Consider the following 10165-nt stretch of genomic DNA (forward strand, 5'->3'; position numbering starts at 1 on the left):
TTATATATTTTTTAATGGTATAACTTAAATGAGAGATTTTTGTTAAATTTTTTTTTAATTGAGTATGTCATATAAGTATATTTTTGGAAAGAAAAATGGGTTAGAAAAGTAAATTTAATAATTGAAATTAAAATATAGGGTGTAATGAGTAAATAGGGTGAATAAAGAAAATGGAAGAGTGACAATAATCCCACCCTATTATTAATGGTTCAAATTATAAAAAGACTTATCTAAAATTTGTTTCTCACCCAGAGTGAACATATAAATTTTCGTGTTAAAACTAAGAGACAGAATGAACAAAAACATGGTTCATTCGAAGACGTCACGGTAAAATTGGAATGATGCAGAGTGAACAAAAGATTTGAGTTTGGAATTGGATCAAAATAAAACGAGGCCCAAAACGGGACGCGAGAAAAGGCCCACTGAGAAAGGGTTCGATTTACTTCACTTTCGTCCGTGCGAAAACAGTTAAACATGGCTTTTGCAGGCATGACCGGCACGTGTGGTTTGGCCATGGGTAAGGTAAGATAACACGTGACAAAAGAAGGACCTCGAAAGCCGAACTCTTGACCTTCCAGTCCTTCTGTAGACCCAACCTCGTACACTGTTGGCAGAATTTGGGGAATAGAATAATCCACAGCACACTCAACAAAGCACAAAGCCAAGAAAGTTTAAATCTTGGAGGGTCTGAAGCTGGAAATGGGTTTTGCTGAGTTCATGGGGTTTGAAGGAGGAGGAGGAGTTGGATCCAGTGGAGCTCGTGATAGCTTTCAATGGGGTGGAACCATCTTTGCCTTGTTAGTCACTCTCACTCACTACCCAATTATTCATTTTTATTTTTACTTTATGCCTTCTAGCTGGTTAAATTTAGTGCCCACCTCATGAAGTTTTGTTTTACTGCTAAATTCAGTTCAATATGTTGGGTTTTTGTTGATTTGCTAGGTCTTGTTTCTTGTTAGAATGACCCATGCATGGCTGAATCATGAGATTTGAACTTGTCTTCGTGATCAGCTTCCTGTATGATGATTTGAGTGCAGTGTACTAATTGAACTGCTGACTGCATCAAACACTCTGAAGCACTAGTTATTGAGTTTGACTGATTCAATGGTACAACAAACATAGAGGGCATACTACTTTGTGAAATTCGTATGATTTGTAGTGTGTATAACAGAATTTACTGTTGTTGCAATATCCTCAATTGTTCATTGGAAGTGCTAATGATGATAGTGTGTTGGTTGGAATTGCACATTGTTCACTTGATCCCTTTTTGCGTAATTTTGTTGTCTACAAACTGTTATGCTTCTCAGTTTGATTGATTGCTTCTTTAGGACCTTCAGATAGACTAGCATTTGAGTTGTTCTCAATATTCAAATGTAGTTTTTCTGTTTTGGATACATCTCTGACTTCACTCTTTTTGTGAATCTTACACTTTTATGCAGAATTTTGCTAATCTTGAACCGAACAGGGTGCAGATCAGGCATGCAAAGTAACTTTCTTGTAATGTATTTGTTTACAAGCTTCCCGACAGTGTTGTTTAAAATTCTGAGGTGCTTGCTATATTCCTTTTATATTTCCTGTTTTATGTATATGACCACATATCCACTAAGCTTACGAATCAAAGTATGCAGGGGACAGTTCGGCTATTGGGTTTCATTTCTTGCTGTTTCTGCAAACCTCTTCTTTCCGCAAACTTTTCCAGGTTTCTTTTATCTTGTTTTCATTTTATTCCTATTATATGAATGTATTGCTATGTTAGACTTTCACTTTCTGATAATTATGTATATATATATGCAGTTTCTCGTTTTCTCCTATTTGTGGTCACACCTACTTGGGTGGCTAATGGACTGCGTGATAGTATTGTGGGTGGCATCTTTTGTCTAATTATTGGAGTTCTAGTTGTCATAACAGCGATTCAAGGAATTGGAGGTTTTAGTGATTGTTTTAGTAATTGTGGATGCAATTGTCATTGCTTTGCATACTGTCTTAGTATAGGATTTATCTTCTTCTTTACAATTTTGTATCTGTGCTCAGAAACTTGGTAGAAAATAGAGTTCAAATTGATACAATCAGTACATTCTAAATCGTTTCTGGTGCATGTGCGGACTCAGTAATGTTAATATCTGTTATTTACCAGCAAAGAATGTATTCTTTGAGGACTTATACCCCATGTTGATATTGTTAGACTATCGAATTACAATGCAACATATGTTTCCAATTGTCTCGCTGGAGAACATTGCCACATATATTTAGTTATCTTGCGACGACTGTCAATCTCAATGAGGCACTCTAATTGCCATTAGGCCTGTAATAAGCTGTAACTTTTGCAGGGGGTGAAAAAAGACAAGACTGTAATTCTTAGGTTAATATAACTTGTGAAAATGATGACCGTTCTCGTTCAAGTTCAGCCAACCCTTTGCCGATAACAGGGGGCGCCGTAATGTTGTCACTTGTCACCAAGAAGTTCTTATTTATTGGTTGCGTTTCAAACAAACTCACTCTTATAAAGAAATATATCTATTGTAACTTGATCAGCACTGCTCAAAAATTAAATTTTCTGATTACGTACTTTTATTTCACGAATCCAATCCATGATGTACCAAATCAATTATTCAAATCCCATTCTGCTCATACTTTATACAAGGAACGCTAATGATGGGAACCTTGCCAACCAACAAGACAAAGTCAACTAGCCAATGTTGTTTGTATTACATAATGCCATGAATTCAACATGATTTGCTTACCAGGAAGTTTCATAGCTTCCTTTTTAGATTAGTCCTTTTCATGAAACCCAATCAACCTCAGAATACATTCCATGCTGATCAACCTCCATACACTTTCAAATCAAGCAAAATGAGTTTCCTTCCTCTCACATCATCTATCATCATTCTCGCCAATTTTTGTTGCATTTCTGTGATCCTTGCTCAGCAGCCTTATGAAGGACAAGCCTTCACAGATTGTTACAATCCAAACGTGTCGAAATCCCTTTTCGGATACAGCTGCAATGGCTTCAACAGAAGTTGCCAAACTTACCTCACCTTCAGATCACAGCCTCCTTACACCACTGTTTCTTCCATCGCCAATATGTTGGCTTCTGACCCATCTCAGCTTGCAGAAATCAACTCGGTTTCTGAGTCCGCAACATTTGCGACAAACCAGTTGGTGCTTGTTCCAGTCACCTGTTCTTGCTCAGGTCAGTACTATCAGCTAAACACATCTCATGTTGTTGTTCATGGTGATACATTTTTAGTAATTGGAAACAATACATTTCAAGGCCTCTCAACTTGTCAAGCTATGATGCAGCAGAACAGTAATCTCACCACAAAGAATTTGTATACTGGTACTAGACTCAGTGTTCCCCTTAGATGTGCTTGTCCCACTAAGAACCAAACTGATTTGGGAATCAATTATCTCATGAGTTACTTAGTAACAACTGGTGATTATGTTTCAAAGATTAGTGATAGATTTGATGCAGATACAGGAAGGACTCTTGAAGCCAATGAGCTTTCAGAGCAATTCCCTAACATTTATCCCTTCACCACACTCTTAGTTCCTTTAAAAAACCCTCCATCTAGTTCACAAACCATAGAGCCACCTTCATCATCACCGCCATCACCTCCGGCTTTCCCTCCAGCTGCCTCGAAGAACTCAAAGAAAACATGGGTTTATGTAGTCGCTGGGGCTATTGGAGGAGGTGGTGTTGTTCTGGTAATAGGCTTCCTCATCTTCTTCACATTCTTCCGCAGAAGAAGTAAGAAGAAGACTGATACAGTTGTTGTATCGGAAAGCTTTGAGGCGCTTGAGAAACCAGTACAGAAAATAGGGGATGAAGATTCTGAATCTCAGGACTTTTTAGAGTCTATATCTAGAGACATAGCTCACATGGCTCTATCCCTCAAAGTTTACAAATTTGAGGAACTGCAAAGTGCAACAGAGAACTTCAGCTCCAGTTGTTTGATCAAAGGATCTGTTTTTCGCGGCATATTTGGTGGGGATGTGGCTGCAATCAAGAAAATGAATGGGAATGTGTCCAAAGAAATCAATTTGCTAAACAAAATCAACCATTCTAATCTGATTCGTCTCTCCGGGGTTTGCTTTAATGATGGTCATTGGTATCTGATATATGAGTACGCTGTCAATGGACCCTTGAGTAATTGGATTTACTTTGAAGACAATGATGGGAAGATTTTGAGTTGGACACAAAGAGTGCAGATTATGTTGGATGTGGCCTCAGGGCTTAATTATCTGCACAGCTTCACCACTCCTCCTCATGTCCACAAGGATATAAAGAGCAGTAACATTCTTCTTGACAGTGATTTCAGGGCCAAGATTGCGAATTTTGGTCTAGCAAGGTCAGCTGGTGCGCAAGACGGTCACTTTTCTTTGACGAATCACATTGTTGGAACGATAGGGTACATGGCTCCTGAGTACTTAGAAAATGGTTTGATCTCCACAAAGCTTGATGTCTACGCATTTGGGGCACTCATGTTGGAATTACTCACCGGAAAAGAGGTTGCGGTGCTTTTTGAACAAAATGTGCACTTGTCTGATATACTGAACTCTTTGCTTAACAATGAAGATGGAGGACAGAGTTTGCGGCAGTTCATGGATCCTGCTTTGCAAGAGAATTATCCTCAAGAGTTTGCTAGTTTTGTGATCAGGTTGATTGATAGTTGCTTGAAGAAAAACCCAGGATCTCGCCCAGACATGAATGAGATGGTGCAGTTTCTCTCAAGAACCATGAGTAATTCGCTGACTTGGGAATTGTCAAGCAACACCTCAGGCTACCAAGGTTCAGCGGGAGTTCTTGATGGTACAGAAACTGGATAAGATCTCATTCAACTCAGATAAAATTTCGACTACTACTATTCTTTTCATGTTGTAGTGACAAATTATTGAGTTTAGTTTTGTATTATACATCTCTTTTTAGGCCATTGGAACAGTGTCTATCAACTGCTACTAGAAAAAAAATTGTTAAATAGGGCAGAGATACGCATTACCAATATTTTACATTTGGAATAATGTATCACTACATGGATTTTGAAGTTACTAAAATGATTCATTCAATAGACTAGAATATTATAAGTATTTCGAGAAACAAAACAGAAATGATTATTGTTACCTAGTTGGGCCTCCAAATTTGATATTTAGATCTCCTATTTTTTTCAATTATTATGTCATATGAAAAAATTACAAATAAGAACAAAGTGAGAAAAAAAAAATTACTCTTCTTACCTCCTCAAATATAACATTCAATTAAATTATTTTTTTCTTTTTCTAGAATTTCCTTATATTGCCATATAGTTTTATAATTTACCTAAAACAATTAAATAAAAATAATAATTTCTATACATGACCCATCATTTACTATAAAAGTAAATTCAAAACAATCTGATTTTGAATTTTCTTAAACTAAATTAACTAAATATTATGATATAGTTATTACTCAATCTTCCAACCCAAAACTCTTAAAATCCTTCTTTTGGAAAATTCAAAGGGATTCTAGCAAAATATTAAAATCAAGAACCAACCCTCTGATTAATTTTGATGGAGGAGAGACATACTCATAAGAGAGCAATATCATGTGATTTTGATTCATTCTTATTCTCGTGGTTGAAGATAGAGATAAAAAGTAGAGTAACAGATTATTATATCCTATGTTCAAGGGTGTTTTGGTAAAAATAAGGAGGTCTACTTAGCTTTTCAAGTATTCTAAAAAGTAAATTAGAGGTGTACTAAGTATAGGAGGTCCAAATAGCAAATTTGGAGGTCCAACTAGAACCACCCTATCTTAATTTGAAGAAATGATGTCTTAACTTTTGTTTAACTACTAGACAGTTTCTAGACTATAGGATTTCAGATTTCATAACATGAAATTGGGTAGAACTGGTCCTAGAGAAGTGAGGGTGACTCGGTGGTTTGCTCTTCCAATTGGATGGTTCAAGGTTAATGTTGATGGTTCTTATAACCATGCAACTACGAAAGGAAGTGGAGGTTTTGTTGTAAGAGATTGGCAAGGTTCTATGCTTGCCGGTGGTGGGAAGCCATTGCATGGCATAATCTCTCCAGAGCATGTAGAGGTAGTGGCATGTAAGCAAGCAGTGGAATTTGTGGTGGAGCAGTCCTTCTTGCCAGCTATTATTGAAACTGATTCTATTTTGGTGCAGCAGCAGTTGGCCAGGAAGAATGGGCCTAATACATTAGTTCTAGGACGTATATATGATGATTTGGGTGTCCTTTGGCAGCTAACCCAAACATGCAGGTTGTTCATACGAAAAGGACTGCAAATAAGGTGGCTCACCTTATGGCAGCCTCTTGTACCTCAGCTCCAAATGAGGTTTTTTATTTTTCAGCACCCTCTTTTTTACAACTTGCTTTAGCAGTTGAAGTTTGTAATCTTTAAACTTTTATATTTCAATAAAAGATGAACTCCTCTCTCTCAAAAAAACTACTAGAGAGATCGAGTTAATTTGTCCAAAAAAAAAAAAATCTATAGAGTTAAGTCCAAACAAAAGTTTGTGAATATATTATTACAATTTTTTATCCAAAAATTGATGGACTGTTTTTATAAGACAAAGATAAAAATAATTTGACTTGCATCTTTGGCAATAAGTGTAGCATGTCATATGATTTACTAACATAGTAGGACACTATATATGTGGATGATCTGTGGTATCCTCCCGTAACAACATGATAAGTGTGTAGAAAAGGAGAACTATAACAAAAACAATTTCTTATATTTTGGAGTTTTAGAAATAATTTGCGATGAAGATGAGTTTTAGAGATGGAACGTTCAAAGAATATTTCATTTTTGAAATCCAAAATCATTTTAGTGATGATTTACTATGAAAAGTACTCTAATTGCTTCTATCCTAGAACCTCCTATTCCAAATGCTTATGAGTTTTTAACGACCGAGATGACTGCCCAAATGAAATGTAAGTACTTTTCTTGTCTTAATTCGATATGTAGCACAATAAAAGTTAGCTAGATTAATCAAAAAAGTGTTGCCAACATTCAAGCAGCGAAGCTTATATTTTTCTCCGAGAGAGCATATGTTTACAACATCATCCTCATAGGAAATTAAGCCTTCATTACTAAAAGCTAAAGGAGGAATACTAAATTTTCCACCACTTTAAAATAACAAATCATAACATGGTTCAAAGTCATCCAATTCCTTTGTAGCTTCAAGTGTCTTCACCTCCATATCTTTATGGACTTTCTCATCATATATATGGTGAAGGATGAGAATAACAACATCATTAAAGATACTAGTAGGTCTCGTTTGGTTCATGAAAAGTAAGCATCGAGAAAGGAAAGTTGTTCATTTCTTGCGTTTGTAATGCAAAATGAAAGGAAATACTTTCTTTCCGGATAACTTTCCTTATGTTACCAAACATCGGAATGGAAAATTCTTCGGAAATTTCATTTCTCTTCTCATGGGAAAGACAAAGAAATTACTTTCCTTTTTGCGAATCAAACCAGACCGTAGTGTAAGAGACAGCTCTCCTGATACAATGAATTTCCTTATCGTTCTTAATTGCACAGAAGTCTACTAACTCATTTGCCACATCAAACATCTTATATGCTTTCAACTTTGCATGTCATTCTTCTCCACTCAAAATCATAGGGTACCCTCCTCGCTTGTTATGTGTCTAATTAGGTGATGATGGCATCCATAAAGACAAGATTAACGTTATGGTCTTTCTCAAGCTCATCTCTTCAAGTACATCCAATGCATCATAATCCCTCCCGCATTTGGTCAATGTCCGTAATAGAGATGAATACAGAAGCATCAGATTGAAATTTGACATAGGGCCACACAGGTTTCTATCATTGTGAAAGACCTTCAGAGCAGCGTCAGCATTCTTCGAGATACCATAAAAGTCAATGATCAGCCTGATTGTTGAAAAGGGCAATCTCATTTGCTCCATCCTTACTTTGGATAAAAGTTTATCAACCAATTCAGCATGTCCATGGCGTGCTAAAAGGGTCATCATCCTTTGAACTGTGTAAATATCATGGGTAAAACCTGGCTGACAAGCAACCCAACAAAAGAATTTCCAAGCCATTTCTGCTGATTTAAAACTCCTAAGAATCTTGCATACTAACCGAGTAGTCCACACGAATTTTGCCTCCTCTAATGCTGATACCTCATCAGGGCTCCAACTTTGCAACGCATTTGCCAGTGATCTCGGGTCTAACCATGGTTTTAGCTGAACCCCACTAGCCTCTTTACCTTCGCCAGCATGATCATCATCATCATCAGCAGCACCCTCCTGATCTCTATCCTCCTCATCATCACTACTATCATCACAATACCCTATACTCTTGATTCCCTCATTAGGCAGCATTTCCCTCAGAAACTCTTCAGTCTCCTCAATAAACCCCGCCTCTTGAATTTGTTCCAATGATAAATGCATGGCTCGGCCAGGCAACAGTCCATCAACCCGCATTTCCTCAAGTAAAGCTTAACTTCCTCAAACTTTTTTGCACCAACGCATGCCTCCACCAAAAGCAAATACTGGCTCAAAGTGCGCTTCACCCTCATAAAAGGCAACACCTTAAAAACCTCCATTGCAGACCTCCACTTCCCACAATTCACCATATGCTCAATCATCACCGTATTAGTCCTACAATTCGGAAGCGCCCCTTCTTCAGTCATCCTAGAAAAAACCCGCACCGCCTCACAGTCCTTCCCCATTTGCGCATAAACCCTCATGACAATGCTATAAGACTCAGCGCACACACGCTTCGCCGACCCTCTATACTCCTCCCACACTTGAAGAACCGCCTCCACGTCCCCAACAGCAGCTTGCCACTGCATAAGGTTCATAAAACTCAGCCTAACGTTCCGAAACCTCCCGGCATTGACAGCCTCAATGAGGTACTTGAGCTCCCCGGCTCTTTCGGACTTGGCCAGAACCGTAGCCAACGCATGAACCGTGTTCTGGGTATGCATGAAGTCGGGGTTGGACTCAAGCATTTCATTAAGCAAGAGTGCAGAGTCAGCGGAGGGAGCAGAGCGGAGGGCTTGAGTGACCACAAAAGAATCCAGGAGTCTGTCATTTGCTAAAGGAGCAAGAGAGTTTGGGGCACTGCTGCGGAGCTTGAGACGAATGGAATCGATGAGTTTGGCGCGGTAGAGGTAGTGGGAGAGCTTGTTGGGAAATGGGTGGCTAGCGTAGGGGCGAGTCTGGTGATGGGTGAGGGTTTTGATGAGGTTTAGGCCACGGGAGAGTTGCTTGAAATGCATGTCAATACGTCGAACAGGTGGTGTGCATTACTGTGAGTAGCGAAAAAATTATTGACCCCGGTGTGGATTGCGAGATTGGGATCTCCAGACATTAAGCGGAAGTAACAACTGAATTGAAGTTGTGGCACTCAAACATATCTAGTGTAAGGGTAGTTGATGGTATGCGACTACCCTCCTACTACTACATATAACCTCTAATATGATCACGTCACATTATTTGCCAACAAACTCTTCTTCAATGTTTTGTGACGAATTTTTGTTGGTTTTACTTTTACCTATGAATATTCCGTATTTTTTATTAAAAATAATAATAATGAGTTTTCGATAAAATTTGATCACTTAATTTTTCTTACATATATTTATCAGTAATTTTTCTTGATGGTAATACAATTTTCATTAAAATTAATGACAAGTTTTCTTATTTGAAATGGAAAAAATCATGAATCGGAGACAACTTGAACGGAATAAGTCTTGAATCGGAGACAACTAAAATAGGAGAAGAAAAGAACCGATATGGGAATCATTCTTAAACTCATACCCTCATTGGTTATCAAATTAAGGATTATTCAGGAATTGATTTCTAATAATGAGGTGGAACTTATCACACCCATTCCGATATCTATATATGTTAATAAATGCATGAATTATTTTCACAGTAACGGTTTATTATATACAAAATATCTCCATCTCGTATACAAAATTACACTTCAAAAATCAATCTACAATTAATCAATTTTCTAGAAATCACATAACTCCAAGTTGCCACCTTTACGTGCCGTTAATGAGCTAGTTAACATTGAATAGAAATGGAATTTGCTTGATTGAAGTGGATGATTGATATCAAATGAGAACACATATTTAAACTACTACAAGCATAGAGGTGCCAAACAATGCGTGAGAGACAAGATTTTTGT

The 10165-nt window shown here is 37.6% G+C and overlaps 2 protein-coding genes and 1 pseudogene across 2 annotated transcripts; 2 read left to right on the forward strand and 1 right to left on the reverse strand.

Moving 5' to 3' along the window:
* Window positions 1–593: 593 nt before the first annotated feature.
* Window positions 594–2202, forward strand: LOC112188902 (cold-regulated 413 plasma membrane protein 4). The gene is made up of 4 exons (XM_024328131.2): window positions 594–797; window positions 1440–1547; window positions 1629–1699; window positions 1795–2202. Exons 1-4 carry the CDS (start codon window positions 700–702, stop codon window positions 2040–2042), a joined length of 525 nt encoding a protein of 174 aa, XP_024183899.1. The 5' UTR covers window positions 594–699; the 3' UTR covers window positions 2043–2202.
* Window positions 2203–2571: 369 nt separating this feature from the next.
* Window positions 2572–4931, forward strand: LOC112188901 (lysM domain receptor-like kinase 4). Its single transcript, XM_024328130.2, has one exon. The coding sequence runs from the start codon at window positions 2782–2784 to the stop codon at window positions 4825–4827; it is 2046 nt and encodes a 681-aa protein (XP_024183898.1). The 5' UTR covers window positions 2572–2781; the 3' UTR covers window positions 4828–4931.
* A 2719-nt stretch (window positions 4932–7650) lies between these two features.
* On the reverse strand, window positions 7651–9327 carry LOC112183742 (annotated as a pseudogene).
* Window positions 9328–10165: the final 838 nt, after the last annotated feature.

This window comes from Rosa chinensis, chromosome 2 (genome assembly GCF_002994745.2).
Source record: "Rosa chinensis cultivar Old Blush chromosome 2, RchiOBHm-V2, whole genome shotgun sequence".
Classification (NCBI taxonomy): Eukaryota; Viridiplantae; Streptophyta; class Magnoliopsida; order Rosales; family Rosaceae; genus Rosa; species Rosa chinensis.